Below are 27,154 nucleotides of genomic sequence, written 5' to 3'. Positions count from 1 at the left end.
ATATGGTAACCAGACTGGGACACCAGGATAGAAAAAGGACAATGGGGAACAACTAGGCAAAACTTAATAAAATATGGAGCTATAATTTTTTAAATTGGGGGGCAGGGGAATGCAAAACAAAACATCTTATTCTAACCCTATATTGGCATTATCAAACAATTAAGAAGCACCTAAAACTTTGTAAGGTGATGAAATTACTCTATACCTTAATTGTGGTGATCATTACTTGCCTGTATTTGTCAAAATTCATAGAACTGCACACCTACAAAGGACAGTTTTACTGTACGTAGATTGTATATCAATAAACGGTATTTTTAAAAACCAGAACAAAACACATGTAGCTGCCTGGACTTTCTTCTTTTAGAGTGAGTAAACTGAAGTGGTAAGTTCTGTGTCAGTAGGAATCTGAAGAAATCCTAGGCCTGGATTATTAGCCATGAAAAACACCTTCTTTAACATCTAATTGGAGTACCCAAAAGGAAGACGTCTTCCACTCTGTCTTCAGGAAGGGACAGTCATTCCTCAAAAGCAGCTCACACATTGCGCCACTGAGGGCTAAGAGATGGTCAGTGAAGGGTTTCCGTGGTTTAGAGAATTCTGGATGTAATATTTGAGCCTTTTGCATGTTGTACTTCATTTTTACACAACTATTTTAAGCATAACGAAGCAGTTACATCTTAGTCCTCCAAACACAATGATTTTCTTCACAGAGGAAAATATGTATTTAAGTATCGACTCATCTCCTTAAAAACTCAGTTAGCATGAGCATAGTTGTACTTATCACTAGCATAATCAAGAGAAATTACTGTTAATTGTAAAAAGTGAAGAAGACTGTAAGCCATTCATCTCCAAGATCCCAACAGATCTTTCCTGGCATTCCCACTGTAGTGCCACAAGGTAGGAGATGCAAGAACTTTCGTCCCTTCTGTGAAATGCACTGAATGCTCTATTACATGATCAGCAAGGATTCTGAGATGACTCCATTATATATAAACTCACCTGAATGTCCAGGATTTTATAATGCCCAGAGAGAAATCTCAGCAAAATAAGCATGGGTGCAGTGGAATATTACTCATTCAAAAGGCCTGTAAGACAGCAGCTGTTCAGAGCTATACCATAAGCAAAACCTCAATTCCAAAAGCGCAAGCCCACTCAAACACCATTACAAATTGTGATCCTTTACGAGAGGGAAATTACAGGAGAACACACATACAATTTCCACTAATGGGAAAGAGAATCAGCAGGCGGCATTTTAAAACAAAGTAAAGCCTACCTCTATTTTTTTTTTATTCTCTTCCCTCAGACAGCAGGTAGCATTTCTATAGTTAAGATCAAAATTATTAAGGCTCTGTCTTTCACACATATCTTTGAATTGCCAAGAGGTTGCTATATGATAAAAATTAAGTTACTAAAATCTTACTCTACAAATATTATTTTCCACAATTAGAATATTGTTGGAGCAGTATTTCCTTTGGAGACAGGATAGGATACTTAAGCTTTTATCTGATTTACCACTTGCTACTGGCAACTTGGGGACACTTAATTGCTCTAAGCCTCAACTTTCTCATCTGCATAATAGGTATTATAGACAGGATTAAATGAGACAACATACACCAAACTGCCTTAACAGATATTCTTCTCTCCCCGCTCCTTTGCTGATGCTGATAGATCTCCTTCTGGTTATTACACATTACTGTAATTATCTGTCTACGTCACTTTCTAACCCCAGCAAATTGAGCTACCTGAACAAAAGGACATATCTTTGTTTCCCAGGTGATAATCATAGCCCTGGTCACATAAAAGGTACTCAACAAATATTTGGTACATAAATGAATCAACAAGGCAATACGATACATCCCCAGACCTTGTCCACAGAAGTCAAACAGAGTCAAATTAGGTTACTAGGTTATCAGGTTTCAGAAGGTGATTCAGGCTCATCCAGGAACCACAACGCAGGAATAGGATCACACTGAGATACTGAACGCATAAATAACCCCCTCCAACTATTTTTAAATGTAACCAACTTCCCATGTTTCAGAGGTCAATCCGCCAGATCTTGGCTTCTGGTCTCTCTGTCTTTTGGCCCAGCTTATAAACATCTGACTTCTCTTCAGTGCTTTTAAGGCAGCCAAAGCCATGGAATTGAAAGAGGAGCTGCATGGCCTTTAGGATTGGAGGCTACCCCCTCCCAATTCAACCCCCAAGACATCTTAAGAAATTCAGTCCACAACTAGAAGGCAAAAACAAAGCAAAGCAAAACAAACCAAAATCATTTCAGCCTAACAGGCCTTAGCATAGAGTTTAAGATATATACACACCTGGAACTTCCCAATAAAATCCATAAATGTTGAGCCATGAATCCCCTCCAAACATGTTAGTTTCTTATTAAATAGATTTGAAATCAAACCTGTTAAGCGGCTGCAGGAGCAGCGACAAGCCACTGCCTGTGGGACACACCTAAAAGAATGGAAGGTTTGAAAAGCGAAGCTTGTTTCCTCAGCTCCGGGCTGGGCATTTCAGTTACATGGGAACTAGAAAACTGGCTTCAAATGAGAACTATAATCTTTCTGGAACAATAGGTCATGACGAGCTTCCTTAATGCCAAAATAAGTGTTCGAGGTGACTTCTGCTAACTGAAAGAGAGCGTAAAGGGCATATATATTTACTCTGGCTTGAATACAACATTTCTGAATATGTCTATCAGTGCCAAGGGTCAGAACCCTTTACTTTACAGGTTTCAAACTTGGGACCCATTAAATGGAATGCTTTTATTTCCTAGGAACGGCATCAAAAATTTGTATCATGTTAATATCCAACCAGCTCAAGGACCTGTACCTTTTGATCCCAAAATCACCCTAGGTCTGATGTGAGAAGGTAGAATAATTTCAAGGTTAAGTCTCAAAAGGTAAAATAAACCATACCTTCTCTTGTTTAAAGAGCTTTTGTTTTTTTAAGAAGCCATTAAATAATAAGTAATCAATCACAGTTTCAAAGAAAACTGAAGTCTACCTACCAAGAGGGCATCTTGGCAATAGAGATGCTGGTAAAAATGACATCAAAACCACTAAGCTCCGAGAACTGCATTGAAGGGAGGAGAGCTCTGATCTTGAGCCTGGATTCCTATGGTAAGGAGGCTTATAAAAATCACTATTGATTTTTCACCTTAAAAATCCTAGATTTCCAAGGCTGACTTACTTGAAATTGACAGAAGAAAAGGCATCTCTTGAGAAAGAAAGCTACATTAAAAAGTTTACAGATCACATAGTGAAAATAAGGCAACTTTTACCCCTTGTTAATTCTATGGTCCAAACATTTAACTCCAGGTATCAAATCTGAAAATATGCAAGAAATTATAATTTATAAACATATTAGCTCATTTTGCAGATTCTTTAACTAAAACTATGACCTAAGCACCCCTGAACTACCCCATACTCTACCTGTCCCACCATGGCCATTTGAGATCAAAGAGAAGAAATTCCTTTGCTTAGGGACCAACTGCTTATGGAAAATGCAAATTCATAATCATCTATTTGACCTGCCATGTCAGGTGACTATGCCTACCAGCCATTCTGCCACCTGTCCTTCCTCTGGAGCAGCTAAGCAAGCATAGGCTAATTTTATAATGAACTATTTTTTTGGATTAGCAAATAATCTGTGTTTACCTAGCTAAGTCTAGAATGGAGACCATCAAGTGAGTAAAATTAATCCTCACACGGAAAACCAACCTATCCAACATGGCTTCACTATCTCCAATGCCCCGTGTCTCACCTAGGTAATCTTCTGGGAAAAGTCTTCAATTTTGTATCAAAAGTCTTGAGATTAGCCAAGTGAAAGTAATATTTGTACAGGAATTATATCTCAAGTTCCAAGATCAACAAGCCATTCCAGATCAGACTTAAGAAATAACATTACATAATAGTCACTTAATGTCTATTGTTTTACAGTAACAAAGGTTTCATTTACCGTATTTCCTAGAGTGCTTAATTCAGCTAGCAGTTTTTCCCATGGCAAACATCCTTTTCCCCCTTAACCCCTCCATGTACTTGTAAATGTAAAACATTTAATAATTACAATTTCTAATTAAAAGGTATCCATTGTACAGCACTTCAAGAGATAGGAATATTAAAGGGACATAGATGATTTTTATGCAAGTCACAGGTTCAGTGGTTTTCTTCAGATTCAGTAGCTAAGAAATCTAGCAGTGGCTAGATAATATAATAGTGACTCTCAAGACAAATGTCATAAGGTCAGAGTCAGGGTCCTTAGACATCAACATGCACTGTAATGTTTAAAATTAGAATAAAGCAGAGCAAAGACAGCTTCAGCAAACACTCAAAGGGCAAAACGACCTGGTAGCTCCATTGATTTTCTTCCCTTTCTGATTCTATGACCCTCTGGGATCTCCTCAAGTTTCACAAGTTCCTCATTCCCTGCACCCAGGTGATTCACTCAGAACCTAAGGCACAACCTCCAAAAGACACCTGCAACGTGAACGTCCACATCAGGTTAGAAGATGCCCAGAGACATGGAGCTGCTCCTCCCCTGGGAAGAGCTAAAAGCTTATTGGAGAGCTTCAGAACACAAATAGTGGTTGGCCTACCTCATGTCAAAATCTGGATTTTGCCCATATATATGCGTATATGTGTGTGTTGGGGGGGTAGATTTTGCCTGCAATTAGTTTCCCAAGAAACCCCTAACTCTAACAAAATCAGAATCACTGATAAATGTAAATTTCAAAGTCAGCAGAATGTAGAAAGACCCAGGGTTCTGTAACAAAGCAAGCAGTGGGGGAGCTTACGTTAAGATAAACATGACCGGCTGTCTACTCTTCTTACCAATCTCCTTTACCTTCAAATGCTGATCAAAGCCTAAATTCTCTGCTTGGGCCTTTTTCCTCTTTCTTCTTTAAAACAAAACAACACGACGTTTCAGTTTGATATTGCTATAATTACCTTCTCTAACAAGCATATCCAATAGCCATTAGTGTAGCTACAACTCCCATTGGTTTTCTCACTCTGTTAATAAGATTTAAGGTCAATATTTTCAGAATTTATAGCCAAGTTCACAGGGTAACTTTCCTAATTACCAAGCCAGAGGAAAGAAAATAAAGTATCAGAACTACAAGCATTAATAATCCCATGAACTTTTATTTAGACACTTTCTCTAGTTACAAAATGGGCCACGGATCACAAAAATCAAATCTGCTACTAGATATCCAGGTTTTACCGGTAGAGGTCGACTTCGCTTTTAATAAATGGTTGTATGCACACTGTGTGCCTACTTTCCTCCGGGTAGCCCCAGGACCACTGTATTATCTTGGATCTACTATTCAACTTTCAAAGGGATTACTAAATTATCATGATGTCACTCCCAAATGACTGGTTTACCTGCAGCAAAGACAGCTCGCATTCAAATAGTGTGCGCATGTTTACTCACACTTAGAGACGGGTGTGTGTGCGGTGGGGGTGAGGCGGAGGGCTCAGAGCCTCCAGTCCTAATCCCCCAAGAACCCAGCCTATTCCCATTTCCACCCATACAAAGAGGACGCTCCAAAATTATTCAGAACAAAGCCCTATTCCAGGCCTTCTCCTCTGTGGGCCATCTTCACCCAGGGGTTCACATGATTTCCTTGCAACCTCCACATCTGTCAGTTTTTAGCCCTGAAGGCAGATGGTCTCTATCGCGAGGCTGATAATTCCCCTGTTTTAAAGACATTGCTTAGGTTTCTGATAACAGGACATATGTGTAAAAAGAAGCCAACGAAGCCATGAAGGCACCTAATGTTCTGCCCCCTCCCTGGGAACTTACTGACACACATACACCCCTTCCAGTGTCGACCAGTTCCAGCCATGAATAGCCCATGCCCCACCAGGGACCATACGCTCCAAATTCGAATGCTTTGTTTTTAATGAACTTCTTTCCAAATCTACTTTTTGCACTCACACATTTCTCCGAGTCCTTTCCTCCTCCTTCTTCCCTCACAAAAGACCTACATATCCCCGGGATAAAACAGCCTGTAACCTCCTGTTGTAAACGTCCCACCAGAGGCTAAAAGCAACATTTCCGAGATGTGCATATTCCCGCTCCTATTCCTGGTGTGTGGTCAGTTTTAAGAGGGGAGCGATGCCCACAGGGGTCCCGCTAACAGCTGCTCCAGCGTGGGGCAGCCTGGCTCTGCACACAAGTCACTCAGAGAGCTGCTGTTAGCGTCCCGCCTAGGGTCTCAGCTTCCTGCTCCTCCCCAGGAGTCTCCCTGATGAGGCTGGGGGAGGGGGTGCAGGAGTGAGGGCCTCCTGGTCCAGCACCGGTCTCAGAACTAACTAGAGATGAGACGACAGGATGGAAGGGCGAGCCCCGCAGTGATGGGCGGGCCTACAGTCCACAGCCTGAAGAAAGGAGGAGGATGAAAGAAAGCAGTCATGAAACAGGCCTGGGCAAAGCAAGGAGTGGGAGGCAATGGGCGCAGACTCGGGAGGGGTAGCGCCTGCAGGTCAGGCGTGGAGACGATGAGAGCGGATGCTGGGTTTCAGCCACTTGTGGAATAGCTGGGGGAGAGGAGGGCAGGGGACCCTCCACTCAGGCTCCTACAGAGTCAGAGAGGGCGAGTGGGGGCTGGGGACACTTCAAGCAGCTCCAACTGTAAACACATTAGAAAGGAGATACGGGGCTGGGGAAGAACTTGAGCTTCCAGAGGGGAGGGAAGAGGAAGCTGTCATTGCCTATTTGGGCGATGAAGCAGACAATAAAGTGAGCAACAGTGAGTAAGGGGATATGATTCAGGGAAGAAGGCTGACAGGGCAGCTGTGAGTGTGCAGACGTGTCGCCGCTCTGCTTAGCTACCCAAAGAGGGAGAGTGGTTCCCACCCATGGTCTCCCATTCCTCCCCTCACTCCTGTTCTCTGGTGAGTCGCCCCACCCCCACCCCATCACTTGCTGAAGTCACCCAGGACTTCCCAGTCATCAGCCACAGCAGCGTTGACTGCTATCTCAGGGTGTCTGTGAGAACAGCCTGCTGGCTTCCTTCCTTCTTACAGGACTCTCCTCCACATCTCCTTTCCGGCGCCTATCTGCATCTCTGCCCACTCCTTAAATGGGGCATCTTCAGTTCTCAGGCAGAGTAATCTGACATTTTCTCATGGCCCTAATGAGGACTCCCAAGCCTATTATTTCTGGTCTAGCCTCCCCAAATGCCCTGGACCTACAATCCAACTGCCTGCCTAGGAGCTCTTTCCTTCCTACCTCAGAGCCTTGGCCGTTCCCAGATGCCTATGCCCAAACTCTTTCCACGGACAGCTCTTTCTGACCCTTTAGGTTGCCCCTTAAATATGATCTCCTCAAAAGACATCCCCTGATCACATTATCTAAAGTAGCCTCTGCCCTGTCACTCTCTCTCCTCAGCTCTTGCTTAGAGCCTTCAGAAGACAGGGACCACAATCTGGAACTTGACTGAATTAAATGTTTGTGGACTGGTGAGGCTGAGTACCCTGTCTGGTTCACCACCATATCCCTGGCCCAGCACAGGACTGGTGCTGCAGATACTGGCTGAATGAAGGAATGACTGCTTCTTGATACTCAGCATACAACAGATGCTCAAGAAATGTGCATGAATTGAGCCTCTGGGGATAAAGGGAGCGACCAGAAGTACAAGTTTTGTTTTGTTTTAATTTGGGGGGTGGTAATTAGATATTTACTTATTTATTTAATGGAGGTTCCAGGGATTGAACCCAGGACCTCATGCATGATAAGCATGCACTCTACCACTGAGCCATACCCTCCCCGCTCCGAAGCACAAGTTCTTGTGACTTCCCCTCCCCAACTCTTATATGTACAAGTGGTTCCTCCATTTCCCTGGTCCCTCAAGTCAAAAACCCCAGTGCCATTGTAGTATCTTTCTTTGTCCCTCAGAGCCAAAGTTCATCAACAACTTCTACAGATTTAATACCCTTAATATCTCTCAAGGCGTAATCTCACCACATTCTTTGCTCAGGCCTGCAAAACCCTTTAGAGAGGCTACCTCAGTAACTTGTTCATTGGTTTCTAGGTCTCTCCTCTCAGACCTACACTCCCCAGCACTGCTAAACACACCTCTCTCCCACTAGATAAAGGCCAAGGCCCCTGAAACACCAAGCATCCAGACTCTCCTCCTCAGCCATCACCCACTACTCACCCCTCTGTTGTAGTGAGAACAACCATAGTAAGAGTTAGGATGTGTTGAGAATTTTCATATGCGAATCACTGCATCAAGCATTTTACACATATGAACATATTTTAATCTTTACAACAATCCTATGAGGTAAGTAATTAACTTGTCCCTATTTTACAGACAGAGCAATTGAAGTCCAAAGAAGCAAACTCACCCAATACACAGTAGCATGGAGTTAAGATTCGAACCCAGGTGAACTGGCTCAGATCAATCCTCTTAACAACCGTGCTATATGGTACAGCCTCTCTAAACTTCATGCTTCGGCAGTGCTGAGCTGTGCTTCTGGCTCTTTATGCTCCAGCAATACTGAGCTATGCATAATCCCTTAAAGTCTGTGTTGCCAGGGCCGCCATGGTTTCATACAGTTTCTTTTGCTCCTTGGGAAGGCCTTGTCTTTCTACCACCAACCTAACCTTCAAAACCTCTTTGAGGTGTTACCTTTTCCATGTGGTGTGTATCCTGGCCCCATGAGACCAAAGTCTCTCTTATCCATTGGCCACTCCTACAGCTTATATGTACTTGTAAATACTTCTTGATTGCCCTGATTTGCAGTGATTCATTTGTGTGTCTCCATTGAAGGCAAGCCTTTGGCTCTCAGCTTTGGGTCACAGCCCAGGCGCATAATAGAGCTCAATAAACGTGGATTTAACTGGGGCTTTCTGTAAAAGGGGTGAGTAAAGGTTAGCCAAAACCTGACATGTCAGGGCAGGAGATAAACATATTCCATAGTTTCTGGAGACTATATTCATGCTCAAAACAAAAGAAAAACTCACCAAACACTACAGATGTTTCTGAAGGGAAGATGCAATGTGCATAAAAATTCAGTGCATTCTGATGACGGGAGCAGTTAGTTTAAGATCCCTGAGTGTACCTGCTGCTCATAGCAACTGCTGAATAATGTGAATTCAGCAAAAAAACAAAGCAAAACCAAAACCAAACAAAAACAAAAACAATAACAATAACAAAAAACCCTTTTATCCTAAGGGGTCTCAGAAAAATATATCTGGAACTTCACTCAGAGTGATGAATTGAGTCCCAAACTTACTCAATAGCCTGGTTAGGATTTTATTCATTTAGGTGTCACACATGTTTGGAGACACACTTAAGGCCAATGAGAACACGACAGATCTCTGACCATCAAGGTTAAAAGTCAAGCATCGTCTAGAGTCTCTAGACTGAACTTCAGTAAAATTAAAGGTGCACCTCAAAATTAAGCAGCAACATTTATAACTCAATGGTAGCCCTTTCTTTACAGTGTGACACAGAGGAGATATGAATGAAAGAGAAGCTTGATCCCTTCTCCTCCACATTTTTAATCCAATGAGAAAAGAAAAGATGTTACAAACCAAGAGTAACACGCAGCAGGGAAACGAATTCCCCCCCGTTCTACATTGTGGCGGGCTGAATGGCGTGTCCATGCATCTACGGAATTCAGTCTCTAAAGCATCCAGTTTCTGCTTCAGTTTAAAACAACATATTTTGGTTGAAATATCCTGTTCATTCAGCCTAGATTTCTGTCCCCCAAAGCAAGCAGGTGAATGGCTGGACTGAGACCACCTTGAGGAAATGAGGGAGAGGGAGAGATGGGCAAAGCTAGTCATAAAAAAGGAACCATTTCTAGTGGAAACCTGAACTTTATGGAAAAACAGCAGACAAAGTCAATGTGCACTGAGACAAACCAGCGTCTGCCACAGCCCAGGCAAAAATGAAATAACCACATATCTTTGGGATGAAGCACAAGGAAGCCAGGCTTTTGGTTCATTAGGACCATTTAAGAGTCTAGGCCTGAGAGACATTCTGTAGGTGCTTTTCCCAAAGAACTCAGGGAGTTATAGGCCCATATAAGGCTCTGAGTTGGAAAAGAAACTTTAAAAGTGTTCCTGTGAAAACCAGCAAACCAGAGTTAGGCTGAACAGCAAAGCAGATGCGATGCAGCAAAACCCAAAAGGCCTCCATGATGAGTTTCTACATGATACAGATTTAAAGAGTCTCAACCCATTCAGCCTCTCTTCCCTTTGTCTAAGTGGTACAATCATCCTATCCCTAGGAGCTGTAAGATGCTCCTTCGCAGGCTCAGAGCTGGATTTCACTCTTTGATTGATGTGAGAGGCCGACAGTAAAGGAAGGACGGTGACAGTGAAGTCCTCTGGATTACAACGTCAATCAGAACACGTAGTTGGGACAAAATATGCAAAATGAATGATCTGTCGAACAAAGTCAGCAAATGCGCAGATGCAGCTAGGCCTGGGCAGAAGAGCAGATCCCAGGGCTAAGGCATGTCCAGCTGGGGATGCGGGTAAGGCATCCTCACGTGGACACGGGGCACACCTCAATGAGGTCAGTGAAAGAAGCTGGCAACTTGAGAATGGAGAAGTGCTTTTAAAAGCACACATTTAGGGAATCTGATCAGCCCCATAAGGAAGAGAGTTCACATGAGACTTGGAGAATAAGAAGGATTTAGAGCAATTAAGGGAGGTCACGGAAGGGCAAGAGTCACGCTGTAAGCATACGCTGCATGTCTTTACGAAAGGACACAGAGTCAGAATTGATCACTGTATAATAAGAGAATGCAACAGCCACCTTCACTGGACTGGGAGGAGGACAGCTGCCCTTCACCTTCCCGGAGCAGCATAATAAAGGGAAAGCCGCTGGGGCCCTGTGAGACCAACAGTAAGTAGGTGTCTCTAGAGACGATTTTTCAGGACACACGTATTTCCCAACTCTGTGAACCCTGGAAATCCCCAATACAAACAGGCTGTGACAATCTCTACTCTTACAAGGGAGGGGGAAAAAAATCCACCACCCTCTGTGTATCACTAAACTGAAGATATGAGCCATGACTTGGGGAGTGGAGACAGCCCTCCCATACACACTCATTTGGCTGGGAAGAACCCAAGTTACTTTAGAACCTCGGCCTTCTGCCAGTGTGAGCTGTCTGAAATGGCGTGTTTCTGGCTGGACAGATACTGCCCTAAGGCCGCAGTCAGACCAGCCTGAAAATTCTTGATGCATTTGACTCCATACTACCACTGAACAGGGAAAGAAAGGGTCCAGATGCTTCCAGGTTCGGGCAGACAAGTGTGATGCCAGAGCTGACTTATCTCTTTGAGAAGTGGCTCCAGGTGAGAGTGGAGGCTGCATCACAGCTGGGACCACACCACTTAGACATATTTTAGGGCTCCTGGCAAACTGCAGAGGTACGAAGTTATAGACTTACTCCCATGAGGAGTAGGGGCCTGGTTCAGGTATGGCACATATCTCTTCAACTGATTATTGTTGGGGCGTTTGGTGCATATGGATGACACAGCTTGTAGCAAAATGACCAACATCAAAAGTGTCGCATCTCTGAATATTGACAGCAGAATGAAAAAAGCATAGCCACCTCATTTAAAAGGCACAACGTTAGAATCTAACATAGTTTAGTGGTATTAACGTTATTTAAGTTGTATTAAAAGGTTAAGTACAACTTTAAAATCGATGAGCTCTCTCTCACACATTTGTTATCTTTATGTATATAAGCATATATATAAACAGTATATGTGGAAGTATTCCAGGATGCTTCTGAAATTTAAGAAATACCAGGAGAGATTTCAAAAAGAAAAACAACCAAGTTTTCCAAAGTATTACGTATCTGCCTTTATGCCTCAAAAAGTTACTGGTATAACCAAACAGAATGAACCATTTTCCTGTATTCTTTAAACGCTAGAGCACAGAGATTATGAATCTCCAAATCTGAAAGCCAGCATCCTGTTTATTTGACTGTACCGCTGCCCTCATGCATATTCACATGTATGCGCAAGGCACGTTTTGAAGGAAAACAAAGAATCTGGATTTGCACAACTCAAAGGGTGTGCCCCTCTAAAACCAAAATCATGCCACCTGTCTGTGCTGGACGCAAATGTGGAGAGAGGAGAAATGTCTCCTTTAAGATCATTTTCTCTCACTCAAGTGTCAGCAACTAACTGAATTGCCTTTCATTTGTAGCATGAGTTCCACCTTGATTTTAAAAGTCTTTTTTCCCTTCACCTATTCTAACAAATATGTGTTACAAAATGAAAAGGCCAGACCTGTATTAGAAATAAATGTCAGCAGGCCAATAAAAAAGAAAAAAAGAGGGGAAAAAAGGCAAAGTTATGCAGACCTGTCTCTTTAAGGTAGACAATATGAAACAGGCTAACTTGAGCTATCTTTGAATCGTACATCTGCATCTTATAAAGGTCAAATATTTAATAGAGAGGAGCATCTGAAAGGCTCTACACAGAGAAGCAGAAGCTCCAACGCCTGAGTGAATGAAACGGGTGAGTGATCAGATCAAAGAGACAGACCAAGTGTCTCCTCCCTCTTCCCACCACTCACAACTCAAGGTCTGATTATCCACATTTCAAAAGGAGAACTCAGAAGCACATTCATCAGGATTACCCAGGAAATCCACAGGAGGAGGGACCACCTGAGCCAGCAGTGGTCCACCCCTCGGTGGAGTATAAACTTTTCAAACTGTCACCCAATCAACAAAACCCCAGGGGGTAAGGGGACCCAGGCAGCCAGCGCTGCTTCAGAAGCCAAAGCATTCCTTCTCCAGGCAAGGGACCCCCGCGTTTTACCTTTGTGTTCGCCGAAGCCTGTTCCCACTTCTCAAATGAGGCAAAGTAAAGTTTGAGAGCACGGTCCAAAAATTGGGGTCAGACATATCCATTTCCTTCTGGCTTCAATTCACTGCGGGTTCAAGGCCGTAAGACCAAAACGGAGAGAGGCCAGGGGGGGAAAAAAAAGAAAAAAGAAAAGCGAAAAAAAAAAAAGACAAAAAAGGTCCCAATTATCTACTCACTCCCTCCAGAGGAAACGTGCTGCCAACTGTGATCTCCAGAACAACTTGGAGCATGAGTGAGAAGTGCTCGTCCCAGCCTTTAATTAACACACAGCCATTTCTCCAACGTTCAGGCAACTTATTTCCTCTTGGGTTTGCCCTCTCCTGGTGAGCCTTGGCCAGCTATAAACAGTAATTACAAGAGTTGGGCCGTGCGTTCGGCTCAAAATGCTGTCTGTGTGTGATTCAGTCCAAGGTACTTTGTCATCTGTTTGGCAGATACCATTCGCAGCTCCTGCGGGGGGGTAGGGGTGGGGGGGAGACGACTATTTTAAGCCTCTGGTTCCGGGAGGCTGTTGCTTATCAGCAAAACCCTTCAACATCCGAACATGCCCAGTGCTGAGTTTCCTCCGGGTATCTACATACAAGGAAAGGAATTTAAATGGAAACAGCTCCTCTTCTTCTCCCCTCCTCGAAGAAGGGAAACTTAAAAGCACTTTTAGAAAGCTGGCCGGTTGGCGGACTCCAGCCGGACACCTTTGTGCAGCCTCCCCTGGAAGGGGCCGGGCGGCCGGGACCGTCCCCACCGCAGACACTCCCCGGAGGAGCGGGGCCTCATGGGAAAGGGGGCAGGCGGGACTGTGCGTGAGCCCCGGACGAGAAGCGGGGCGCCCCAGCGTCTCCCGCCGCCGCCGCGCCCCCGGCCCGGTTTCCCCATGGCTAGGCCCCTCCACATAAATAAACACGCCCAGCGCCATCCGGAACCGGGGAGCGTGCGCTGCGCACACCTGGAGGCTGATCCGTGATTCACTGAAGACTGGATCACCAGGAAAACACTCCGAAGAAGGCAGTAATGACTCTTCGCCCTGACGCTGTTTGTTGTGTGGGAAAAGCACGCCTAGGGGACGCCGCCCTCACCTAAAACCTAAGTAAACTAAATTTATGAGTTTACATCCATTTGATGAATTGCTACCGTGCACAGTTAGGCTTCACCAAATCTGGGAACTAGTCACACACTACCTGTAAAGATAGAGCCTGGCATTTAGTTAACAAGTGCTCGAATCATTTTCCTGCCAAGTGTGTTAGAGTTTGAAAGGAAGGAGTGGAGGGGAGGCTGAGTCAATGTTATTGTTATTCATTTCGAAGAAAGCCATGATATTGAAAGAACTCCCCAAACTCACCAATGCTTTGTAAAAGTATATAAAGAAAACATTAGAATTTAAATTAGCTGCCTTGAATCTGGTGTAATGTGGCAAGAAATACTAATTTTTAAAAAATGTTTAAGAAGATAACTTGTAAAAAATGGTTTAGTTCATCCAATAAATACTGGAAACAAACGCGTGCAGAAATATAAGAGTGAAGGAAAAGGGGGTTGGGGGTCAGCTGACAGGCGGGATAAACAAAGAACAGGAGTCTGCTTCAGGATGCTTTTCATCTAATTCTGGTGACCCACAGAAATATTTTCACCCAAGGACTCAAAGAATTCTGATAATTCTTGTACAGGGCTTTCTTATCCATTATGTCCTCAAATTCTCAGAGCCTTCGCAGATCCTTGAAATCTACACAGGTAGACAAAGAAGACAGTATGTTCTCAATTTTACATGACAAAATGCAGTTAACCAGATACTTAGGGGCTTGGTCCAGTACCTTTTGCCCCATTCTAAGCCATTTCTTCTTTTAAAAAATGTTTTAAAGTATTTTTAAAGGCTGACACAAAGACAGTGCCCATATGCCAGAGCACAGTTGCCCAACCTCAGCACTGTTGACATTTTAGGCTGGATAATTTTCTGTATTGGGGGGGGGGCTGTCTTGTGCACTGGAGGATGTTTAGCAGCCTCCCTGACTGCTACACACTAGATGCCAGTTGTGACAATTGATTATGTCTACAGACGTTGCCAAATGTTCCTTGTGGGGGCAGAGTCTCTCCTGGCTGAAAGCCTCTGCTCTAGATACTTTCTCTGAGAAAGGTGGTACAGAGCACTGGGCAAGAGCTGAAATCATGGGTTTGAATTGTTACAGTGACTGTAGGCAAATCACTTAATGTCTGCCCATTTTCTCTACTTTTATGGGGTCCATGATAGGATCAACTTCTAAGAGGCTGACACAAATGAAACCCCTTTGTGCAGTGTCTAGAACACAATGCACATAGATGTTGGCAACGTGAAGAAGCAGAAAGAGACCACACGGAGAGATGTAGGACTGGAGCCGAGGGCTCCCACATCATACTCTCCATTTTCATGGTGCCCTGAACATGCCTCTGCCGGGGTGCTGGTCACACTGTATTACTAACGACTGTTTACTGCTGTCTTCCCTGTTAGTCTGAGTTTCTTCAAAGCTGAAGTGATGTTCTATCGATCTCATATTTATACAATCTGACAGTTCCTGATTTACACAAATATGTAATACATGCTTTTTAAATGGAGATACTTCAGATGCTCAGGCATCTATTCTTTCTCTTAAGATGCCCTGAAATTTCTCAGTTTTAGCAGGTCAATTGATTTTCTCAGAGAATCCTCAATTTTTAAGAACCCCATGAGGTTAGAGGCTATTTTTAAATTCTGAAGACTTTCTCTTATTGACTTATTTTTATCTATATTCTGTAATTGGAAACAGAAGCGCTATGCTAACACTCTTCAGGTCTTAAGATGGCTCTAAGAAATGTCACAACCAAATCCAAGGGAAGCTCTCTTTGAATCCTACCCTCCCACCTCATCCCCAATGATAAGCCCAGGGAATAATTTTTGTGTTCACTATTAGATATCCAAGTTCAAGAGGGATAATTACATATCAGAGGCTGCCCAGGGAAGAAGAATGAAGATGGTGAAAAGAAACGTGAAAGTGTGCTATATAAATTATGGGATGAAGGAGTGCCATGTTCAAAGTGGAAAAGAGAAGATTTAGGAAACACGTGACAACTGTCCTTGATTATTGAAATAACTGCTATGTGGAAGAATCTTCAGATGTAAAGATGAAAAAGGCTGAAACAACAAGGAAGGACTTTCTATGTGGTGTTTGAGTAGAGGTAAGCTGCAGGAGATATAGTGAGACTTAAGTTCTGGATGATTTAACTCTGGTGCAACTCTGCACCTCCCAACTCTCATATCCTCCATGGTCCACAAAAGTCTATGTATTTGGGCAACACCTAAAGATGATAGCAACTAAAATGGATAAATCAATGAAATAAAACATTTATTTCTTCCCTTGCTTGAATGATACATATCCTGGTCTGTGGGCAGCAGATGCCATGACTGTCTCCACTCTACATTTTGGGGAATCTACCGTGCAGAGTCTCATGCATAAAGGCATGAGTGTTTTCAACTATGAATACTTCACTTAAATACGAATACTTTGCACTTGAAAGGCTTCAGAGAATCTGGGTTGTATCCAAAATGAAAAAATAAAAATTGGTAAGGTGTGTGAAGAGCCAGAAGTGAACTCATTAATACAGTGAAAGTAGCTGACTGATTCCTACACTCGCTGAAGTAAAGAGGAGGTGTGACACTGAAGTGTAACTTGTCTTTTAACCTGTTCGACTTGATTCAGGAACCTATGATTCAGAAGGCAGTGAAGTCAGTAAATACAAGAACTAAACTTGTCAGAACTACTGACATTTTCCTACAGACAAAATCATTATATGCGCAGAAACCAAAGCCCATTTTAGTTGCAAATGCAGTAAAATTCTGGCTACAAAGCTAAGAAGGAACTAAGATTATTGGAAAGTCTTAAGACTACAGGTGGTCTAGGTCAATATACAAATATTCAGTAAGATTTTCTGCTTATTGCACAGCAATTCAGTCAGCCCAGCAGTGGACAAGCTTTGTGAACTAGAATGCTCATTCATTTAATCAGGTTGATATTATCAATCACCGTTTCTATGAGAAAGGTGAATGAGATTGAAAACTTAGCTTGTCATGCTACTGAAATGCTATCTTAAGACAAAATGAGTATTTACCAAAGGGTCAAATTCCCCACTATTCACCCCTCTCCTACATTACAAAAAATTCCAGGTCCCTTTCATTGAGTTGAATTCTTCTGCCTACATCCCACTTCCTGCTCCATACTCATTCACTAGGGTTTCCTTCACCCTACACAGAACAGCATAAGGATAATATCCCTGGAGTCTTGCCTTGAACTTAGGCACTGTGGGAAGTTACTATTTCTAGGAGGTGTGAGGCCTAGGAAGCTGTCAGCTCCCTGTACTGACACTCTTGCTATGAGGCCATTCCAATGAGAAGACACTAAGGAAAGTGGCTTTAGTACTGAGTTTCCAAATGTATTTTGATCCTGGCTTGGTCTGGGGATTCTGCTGTAAATTAACTTTGACCTTTGTCCACCCTTGTCATCAGAGCGCCCAGAAGTGACTATATCCCCAAAGCTGTCCACACCTACAAGTGCACCTTGGTCATCTGCTAAATGCTGTCTTCAGAGTTTGAGTCTAGGAGTATGAGTAGCAAATTGCCCATCCTGAATGAGCAATGCTTTTAATCACTGTACATCTTAAGGCATAAAGCTTAAAAACTGGGCTAGAAATGTGAAGGAAGTTTCATCACTGAGATTGAGTTGTAAGAAAGCTCTTTTAGAATTGCTCAACAAATGTTTTGCTTACATTGCTAAACCATGAAGGAAGATAAAAGAGATCAATGAAAATTAACTTGGAGGGATGGATCTGCATGCTGAAAACCAAGAGACAGTCAATAAGTAGGGTTATATCATGCTGGGAATATTAAAAAACATTTTTTAAACACTATCACAATGTAAGAGAGATTCAGATTTCTAAAGGGAATAAATAAAACAAAGGAAACAAAATAAAACTGATTTCTCTTTCCTGATAGGTTAAATAGAGGTGCACATCATCCCTAAGGGCAGGTGAAAGATAGGGCCCAAGAGGGGAGAGGACAGACTAAAGAGGGACCAGAATGGGAAGAAAATGTGATATTCTTCTCAGGTATTCCCTGGATCCCAGGAGAACCAGAGACTCAGAAAGCGTAGCAAACAGCCAATACCTTCACAAAAATCAAAGAGGAGAACACATAGAGGTGAGAAATTTTTCCAAATTAGTAACTCCTTGATCTGCACATTAGAGAAGCAGGACAGAACTTGCATGATGTCAGCCCAGCACACAGGGCCAGGCGAGAGTCTCAAAATAACCGACTGTAAGCAGGTTACCCTAGCAGTCTGCCCACAGGCTCTCAAGCAGGGGGAGGTCCTGGGAGAAGCCCCACAGCTTAACCTGATGGAGTTACATCCCCTGGAAGAAGAGTTAGGCCACCAGAACATATATGTCATCCTTACAGGGCTGGAGGGGGTCATCCTGTAGGAAGGAGACTACTGAGAGTGCCACAGAAGAGTGTGTCCCTCCATCCTAAGTCAGCTGCCTGGAAGACCATCAGTAAGCCACCCAGAGCAGTGGCCTCTCACAGAGCTAAGCAATCCAATTACGGAGCCAAAAGCAGTGCTTAGATGCCACCACCTGACAAATAGGAAGGCTAGCTCCTAGACTGCTTCAAGACCAAACGTCCTTGTCACTTACTCCAGTCTTCCTATGTCCCTCCTGAGTTAGGTATTCCTCCACTGGGCTCTGCTCCTAAGAGCTCCTGCAGGAAAAAGGTTCCACCACTGTATCAGAATGTCTTTTTGCAGATCAGTCAGTCCCCCTTAGAATAAGAGCTCCCTGACGGCAGGGCCTCCATCTTTAAACCCTCAATACAACCATTGGGATGAATGTTAAGACAAGGGAGAAAGGGAAGAAGGACTTGCTCAGGGTTAGAAAGATATTTGATAGCAAAGTTTGGTCTAGAATGCTGATACTGTGAAGACTGACCTTGCATATGTTTTAAAAAGCTTTTTCTGTCTATTCCTCTTGGAGTTTTGTGAGTCCATTCCATTATCCGTATATGCTCACATCCATTCCAGTGTCTAAGATTGTCTCAGATTTCAAAATCCCAGATTTCAAAATCTCAGAAAAGAGACCATGCATATGATGCCGTGTGTATGTAGACACAGGTAAATATGTATCTAACTAGTTTGTATGAAATGCTAAATGCCTTTTGAGTAACAGCAAACCTCAGGTACTAATCATTGCATTAGGCTCTCAATCTGGAGTTAATTTCAAGGACATGGTGTTTCTTGATCCAGAAGCTTGGTCTAAGGTACATCATTTCTCATCTGGCTCCTGTGCATGAATTATAGTGCAATTATAAGAAGTGTCAATTTGGTTTAAGTGGGTCAGTGTGGTTATATTTAGCCCTTTGGTAGCTGACACTAAGACCTTTCTGTAACATTAGATTAAGGTTAATTTATCAGTTCTTCTTTTCTCGCATATTTTTCCAGGTCAGACATCTAAAGTTATGGAAAATCATCCCATTAAATTAAGAGGTAAGAATTTCCACTGAAGTACCACATAGGAAGCATCTACAGACAGAGGTAGAAACCATGTGTTTCTGTAGCCATTAGAATTTTATTCCACTGTTAAAGTTGATTCAAATTACACCACAAATCAGAAGATACTATGTCAGTGAAGACAAATAATTTTTTAGACAAGGAGTTCTCAAGCAAGCTTCAGTCCCTGTATCTATTAAGTTACATCATTTTTATAACAACAAAAATTTTTAAAGAAATATTAAGTCATAGGAGAATATGATGTTAAGCATAAAAAGTGAACATTCTTTTTCACTTATCATAACTCACAGTAATCCAATTAAAACATCAATCAGATATTTTTTACCTGTTTAACTGGCAAAGACTACAAAAAGGTAATAATGCTGGTGAGAGTGGGAGGAGAAAAGCACTCTCTACTAACTTTCTAGAAAGCAATTGAGAGAATTAAAACACACACACTATACATTCACATATGCACATGTGTCTACATACACGTGTACATATGTACAGAAATATAAATATATATGTGTGCATATACATATACAATATACACACATATACATTTGGACTATGTCCACATTCTAGAAATTACACACATATAATTGAGGATATGCACAAAGATCTATGCATATGGAAATTAATCTCAGAATTCCTTATATTAGTGTAACACTGGGAAAAACCCAAAGGTACAACACAAGGACAATGTTAATAAATATTGAAACAGCCATAAAATGAAATATTAAAAAACCAATAAAGACCATTGTGGTAGAAAAAGTAATACATCCCAAAGATACAAGGTTCCAATTCCTTGAACCTTGGGATGTGAATATGTTACCTGAATAGGAATTTTGCAGGCGTGATTAGATTAAGGATAGTGAGACAAGCAGATGAGCCTGTATCATCCAGGTGGGCCTGAAATGTCATCACAAATGTCTTTATAAGAGGGAGGCAGAAGGAGATCTGATTACAGAAGAATGTAACGACACTGAAGCAAGATGCTATGCTGATGGCTTGGAGGATGGAAGAAGGGGCCATGAGGCAAAGAATACAAGGAATGCAGCTCTCATGTTGGAAAAGGCAGGGCAACAGATGCTGAGTGTTTCTAGAGGGAGCTCAGCCCTGCTGACACCTTGATTTCAGCCCAGTGATACCGGCTTTAGAGTCCTAAGAGATTCTGACCTATAGAACCTTAAGAGAATAACCATAAGTTGTTTTAAGCCACTTAGTTTGTTGGAATTTGTTACAGCAGCCCAAGGAAACTTAGTGTTTTTTAAAAATATGTAATACAGGGGAAATGCTCCTGAAATCTGTTTTTTAAAAAAGGAAAAAATGAAGTTCTATGATCTAAATTATTTACAGTATAATAAATATGAATGTACATGAGTAGAAGAGATGGAAATAAACATAGCATTTTTAGTGGACATTTATGAGTATAGCATTATGGTTGCTTTTATTCCTCTTTATACTTTTTATACTTTTTACAATAAGTCTATATTATTTTTAAGGAGGAAAAAATCCCTCAATTTCTAGAAGTCTCATCAGGAACTGAAAGTTCAAGTTCCTGAGAATTTAAGAATGCTCTGAAGTTTTTACAAACCTAAGAAACACACAATTTCACTGAGATATTGTCATAAAATTTGATGGCTATTTTTTGACAAATAAAATTAAAGCATATGTAAAAGCGCTATAAGCCTTGGGAATAAATACTAAAATTGCTTTAAAAAAGAAAGTCTTCTCTACTCCCGGGAATTTTATAATATAAAAATGAAAAACATCTCTTTTCTAGACATAAAGCCTTACCTGTCTATGGCAACTGGGCAAATGGCTATTTGCAAAGCTGACTGGGTTATAAATGCACACAGAGCTTTGTTATGGGTTGAATATATACATTATTATTTGCAGACGGGTCAGGCTGTGCATTTTATGTGAGCCATTTTGAATTCCAAACCTGCTTCACTCCACTGGGCGGTACATGAAAGCATTCTTCTTTCATTGCTCAGAAAAATCATATACCCTTGAAAGGAAGCTCTGTTTTAATATTAGCCAAATATGTGTGCAGTAAAAAACGATGTTCTTAATTTCCAAGAATTATATTAGCTATAATTTGGGATCACCTCTCCCCAACATGTACAAACATTATTTTTTATGAGGCTAGATCATTCAGATTTTACTGTCTTTACTTAGCGAGACTGTGAGGACTGAAAGGCAGAGACCAAGTTTCTGGTTCCCACCGTGGAAATATTCTCTGAACCAATGTACATGTCATAGAAGACGACCATATGAATGTTCACAGAGATCAACACATTTTTCAACAATAAGTTGTTCCAGTTAATAAGAGCCACCACAATCGCCAATCCTGTCACCCATTATAGTGACAGCTGGGTGATGGATGAATATCTATCAATGTGAAATGAGAATTATCTCTACCAGGACACAGAGAGAATTCTCAGGACACAGAATTACCAAGAATGCTAATATACCAAGGATAAGAGAAAAACAAGGCCAGATGACATGCACATGGCAGAAACAGAACACTGAACAGGACTGAGCAAATCCCACTAAAAAGTGGCAGGAAAATATACTAGTTTGGAAAATTAGAAAATGGGGAAGTTTTTGCTGTACATAAAATGAAGAAAGAACAGCTGATGTTCATCTTTTCTCCCCACAGCCACACCCTGGTCATGGCCTCCACTGTCCCCTGCCTGGAATGCAATACCCTCTCTGTCCCCCACTCCAAATTCTTCTTCCGAAGCTGCCCAGCTCCGACATGTGCACATCATTTTGTGAAACAGGGGTCAATAGCTCCCTACTGTTGCAGTAGTATTTCTTCAGGTATGGTTTCTGTCCTACCATCGCTGAGTTACCTGGGGGTGCTTGTTAGAAATGCAGATTTGGGGAGGCTTCTCTACATCCATTGATTCAGGATTTCAGGGTGTGAAGCACAGGAGTGTGCATTCTACCAAAACGCCCCAGGGGATTCTTCTGTACATTAAGGATTTAGAGGTTTTTCATAGGAAAATCAAAACCTCTTTAAATGGAATACTTTATGATGCAGTCCCTTGTTATCTCTCCTGCCTCATCCTTCGACATGTGTCCCTCCGTGGTTTATGCTCCAATAATAGAAAATATGTACTTGTCAGAAATATCGAATTACTTTAAGCTCCCTAGACACAGTCGCTCTGCCTTTGCACATCCTGTTCCCTCTTCCTAGAATTTCCACCTCCTCTGCCTGGAAAACTTCTGCTCGTCTTTCAAGTGTGAGCTGTAAGGTCACCTCTCCAGCCAAGTTTGCTTACCTTCCTCTCGCAGACCTGAGTGTTTTTTCTCCTGGCTCTCCAGTGAATTTTATGCATATACATGCCTCTTTTATTTAGCAGTCATTCTACTGTGCATGATTGTGTGTTTATAGGTCCAGTTCTCCATGAGACTTTAAGTTCTCCAAGTGAAAGGTCAGTTTCTGATCATCAGTAGATGCCTCAAAGGACACAGAAGATACTCAGCAGAATGCATGGATGCACATGCATTATTTTCTAAGGTTAGTTTAAAAAAAAAAAACAACCTTCAACTGATTAGTTTTCTATTTCCCCAACTTCTACCCACAAGCCCTAGAGGAATGCTTTCAAAACCATGTTGGCTTCTGTCAATTGGTTGGATGATTTTTCTTTAAAGCCCTGCCTTTATTGACAACCTTCATGATAAATAAAAAAGAGCAAGAGAAATTTAAGTCTATCATTTTAAGGTGGATTTTAATAATTCATTAATAAATGCACCCCAAAACACCATTATCTTTTCACTTGCCTTCACAACAAGTATGGTTGAGTAAAGTGTTATTTTGTCTTCCCTGAGAAAAAGTGACTGAAAACCGGAACTCAGGCAGTGCGACCTTTCCTGAGGCTGGAAACTCAATCCTACTGGGGACATGATCAACGCAAACAACTGCTGCAGTGACCAGAGGGGAACTGAGAATGTCACAGCAGTAGCACCCAAGTTTGCAACGTGCTGACTCCTGCCCCTCAGCCCAGGGCTCCTGGCTCAGATACGTCGGCTTCCACAGCAAAACCGTCCACCCTGTTTGAGAGGAGTTGCGAAGATGAACAGACACAGCCCATCTGAGCAGCGTCTCACAGTCAGCCTGCTCTGCCCCTCTCCCTCCTCTTTGGCAAAAGCCCATTCCTCCATCTCACTCCTGCTCTTATTCCACAGTCCACCAATATCATCTGAGAGTTTAACTAAGAACTAACGTTTTCGTCGATAATGTTGAAGATTTGACTATCTAGCTGGGTTTACATTTTAAAGGGGATTGAAAGTTTTAGAGAAAGGTGCAAGGAGAAGGTGTGGGGGTAGAGTCCACCCCTGACTGCAGGAGTCTGAGTTCAGTGGGGGATGCTATCAATCAGGATCAGGGAACAAGCTTCCCAAAGAGTGGCAGCCATCCCGCTCTCTCCCCACTGCTTTTCAATAGAGAAAACCAGAAGTGAAGACGCAAAACCTTGCCCTGAACGGGCTATCAATCCCTGACGTAGATTCTACTGTCTCTTCTATTTTCCACACAAGCATCATGGAGAGAAGACTTATTAATAATTATGCAGCCACCAAAAGTGATCATTATAGATTATAAAACAGCGTGGTTGTATGTAACACACACACACAAACAGAAAAAGTTTAACTAGGGTATGATTATAATCCTATAAAATCACTAAGCATATAGAAAGAGATTTGTAGGCATCATAGAAAACTGCAAATAGTTCATCCTACGTGATTTATTTGAGTCTTTCGTGTCTGCTATTGCTGTTTTCATATATATGAAAGCACACTGTAAGTTTCAACAGTTACTTCCTGGTCTTCAGTAACTTGCTCCATGATTATATCAATTTGCTATGTTGTCAATTCATCTTCCCCGAAGCAACCCCAGCTGCCTTCAAATAATACCGCCTGATGCAAGACACACAGAAAAAGCAGGAGAGCTCAGGCTGTCTTCAGTGGGGACCCAGGGAGGGACAACCTTCAGTTGTTCACAAACACTAAACTATAAACTGCCAGGGGCTAAAACTGAACATCTGAACATCTTGAGTGGCATTTGAGATTTTCAAAGTCCTTTCTCTCTCCTTCAAAATAATCTTTTCCTTCTACTTATCCTTTATTAGAGTCTAGTACCACAGCTTTAAAAACATCACTGCAGAGTTCATGGTTCCCATAGATCCATCTAGTGACTGTGTCCGAGAAATGGGATCAGATACACAGTCAGCCCTCAGTATCCGCTGGTTCCCCATCTGTGGATACAGACAGCCCACTGTCCTATGCCATTTTATAAAAGGGACATGAGCATCCACAGAAGGTCCTAGAGCCAATTCCCTGTGGATACCGAGGGACAACTCTACATAATTCCATGAGCTGCCAGGTATCCATAGAGCACGTAAAGAAACAGGAGGTATTGTTTATTACTTTCAGCTTTTCTGGGGGGCAAAGCCTGCTGCATGTAATTTTCATAAGTGGAAAGCTCTGGCCCAGTCCCACAAAACCCAAAGGCCTTTTTAGTATGTGTTTTAAAAATATAAGTCAGGTAATGGAAGTTCTGGGTGAGTCTAATACCCACCTGTCAACAGGTGATAGATGGGTTGAGCCCACTGGTTAACCTAAGTATCCAAACAAGACCAATTTTAGAAAGGAAGGGGAAACCAAGTCTTTGTGGTGTCTCATAAATACACACCATGCAATAAATGATTGAATTTTTCAATGTGCTACTTTCAAGGGAAGCAAATGAAAGAACACGTAGGAAACGGTGAACAGATGAACAGAGCAGAGTGTGCAAACCAGGCAGCCAGATTTCATCAGTGCATACTAAGGACCACAAGCATATGTCCTGCCTGGAGTCTGCAATATCCCTTCTCCTATGCCACTGGCTACCTCAGTAGACTAGGGTGTAACTGCTTCTTTGAGTGAAGGAAGAATTTAAGGTCCTATATTGCAGAGTCATTATGTCTTCAGAAGCTTTCACTTCAACAATTCTGAACCTTATTTATATTCATTTTTCATCCAAAGAACTAGCATTTCAGGAGAGAATAACTAAAATCATAACATATGATTTTCCTACAAATAGCTCAGTAAATACAACAAGAATAACATCTCCTTTCCCCAATGAAATCACATCTAGTCAACCTGTCAGATTCCTGGAAACTCTAGGACAGATTCATATGTACAAAGTTCCAAGAGTAGTTAAGTAACTTTTAAAAAATTTCCCAGAGAAACATGACCAGATAAATTTCTCATTACCTGAGAGATGAATATAGAATAGTTGTGGTCATATGACTCTTTAAATTTGGGTATGAAAACTAACTTGATAAATAGAATATACTTCTCTTTAAAGTTTATTATTGATTTCAAAACAAAACTAAGAGTGTTTCCAAGGCTGTAAACAAAATTAAGAGTGTTTCTCAGGCCATATAAAAATTTATTTTTCTTTCTTTGGTAAAAGAGAAAAAGCAAAGCACGAGTAATAGAAATTTACTGATAATCCATAAATTTCACATTATGGAATTATTTTAACTTCTTGACACAATGAAACTTCCATAGAGCTGTCAGCAACTGGAAAACTCAGTCTGAATTTCACTTCTTCTGCTTCTCCCTATCAACCCTATATGGGCTTGCTGGAGAGCAGAGAAATGCCCTAAGGTAGAGATCTAAAGAAAAGTGACAAAAGCCAAATTCTCAGCAAGCTTATATATATGCGTGTGTGTATAGTGTGTGTGTGTGCGTGTGTGTGGTGTGCGTGTGTGTGGGGTGTGTGTGTGGTGTGTGTGCGTGTGTGTGCGTGTGTGTGTGCGTGTGTGTGGTGTGTATGTGCGTGTGTGTGTGGTGTGTGTGCGTGTGTATGTGGGGTGTGTGTGTGTGGTGGGTGTGTGCGTGCGTGTGTGTGTGTGGTGTGTGTGTGCGTGTGCGTGGTGTGTGTGTGCGTGTGTGTGTGTGGTGTGTGTGTACGTGTGTGTGGGGTGTGTGTGTGTGGTGGGTGTGTGTGCGTGTGTGCGTGTGGTGTGTATGTGCGTGTGTGTGTGGTGGGTGTGTGGTGGGTGTGTGTGCGTGTGTGTGTGGTGTGTGTGTGTGCTTGTGTGGTGTGTATGTGTGTGTGTGTGGTGTGCGTGTGTGTGTGGGGTGTGTGTGTGTGGTGTGCGTGTGTGGTGTGCGTGTGGGGTGTGTGTGTGGTGTGTGTGCGTGTGTGTGTGGTGTGTGTGTGCGTGTGTGTGGGGTGTGTGTGTGGTGTGTGTGTGCGTGTGTGGTGTGTGTGTGCATGTGTGTGGTGTGTGTGCGTGTGTGCGTGTGGTGTGTGTGTGTGCGTGTGTGTGTGGGGTGGGTGTGTGTGGTGTGTGTGCGTGTGTGCGTGCGTGTGTGGTGTGTGTGCGTGTGTGCGTGTGGTGTGTGTGTGTGCGTGTGTGTGTGTGGTGTGTGTGCGTGTGTGTGTGTGGTGTGTATGTGTGTGTGGTGTGTATGTGTGTGTGTGTGTGGTGTGCGTGTGTGGTGTGTGTGTGCGTGTGTGTGGTGTGTATGTGCGTGTGTGTGTGTGGTGAGTGTGTGTGTGTGCGTGTGTGTGGTGTGTATGTGCGTGTGTGTGGGGTGTGTGTGTGTGGTGGGTGTGTGTGCGTGTGTGCGTGTGTGTGGGGTGTGTGTGTGCTTGTGTGGTGTGTATGTGTCTGTGTGTGTGTGGTGCGTGTGTGTGGTGTGCGTGTGTGTGTGGGGTGTGTGTGTGTGGTGTGCGTGTGTGTGTGGTGTGTGTGTGT

At 42.5% G+C, this 27,154-nt stretch overlaps 1 protein-coding gene and 1 non-coding gene across 16 annotated transcripts in view; both read right to left on the bottom strand.

Moving 5' to 3' along the window:
* The window catches only part of MAST4 (microtubule associated serine/threonine kinase family member 4), a 514,312-nt gene that overhangs the window by 134,372 nt on the left and 352,786 nt on the right, over positions 1-27,154 (bottom strand). The window contains exon 1 of one of the 15 annotated variants that reach the window (XM_074359179.1): positions 12,805-13,277. The exons of 11 other annotated variants lie outside the window; for them this stretch is intronic. In XM_074359179.1, the coding sequence (XP_074215280.1) occupies positions 12,805-12,896 (92 nt within the window). In that variant the 5' untranslated portion in view covers positions 12,897-13,277. Of the gene's footprint in view, positions 1-2,318; positions 2,464-8,357; positions 8,390-12,804; positions 13,278-27,154 lie in introns of those variants that run through there. 3 more of the 15 variants (XM_074359201.1, XM_074359197.1, XM_074359192.1) reach the window with 3 other exon arrangements.
* Positions 7,704-7,776, bottom strand: TRNAD-AUC (transfer RNA aspartic acid (anticodon AUC)). Its single transcript has one exon. It is a non-coding gene; the product is annotated as a tRNA-Asp (tRNA).

The sequence above is a fragment of the Camelus bactrianus genome, chromosome 3 (assembly GCF_048773025.1).
Source record: "Camelus bactrianus isolate YW-2024 breed Bactrian camel chromosome 3, ASM4877302v1, whole genome shotgun sequence".
Lineage (NCBI taxonomy): Eukaryota > Metazoa > Chordata > Mammalia > Artiodactyla > Camelidae > Camelus > Camelus bactrianus.
Note: the sequence above shows the minus strand (reverse complement) of the source record. Positions and strands in the feature narration are given on the sequence as shown.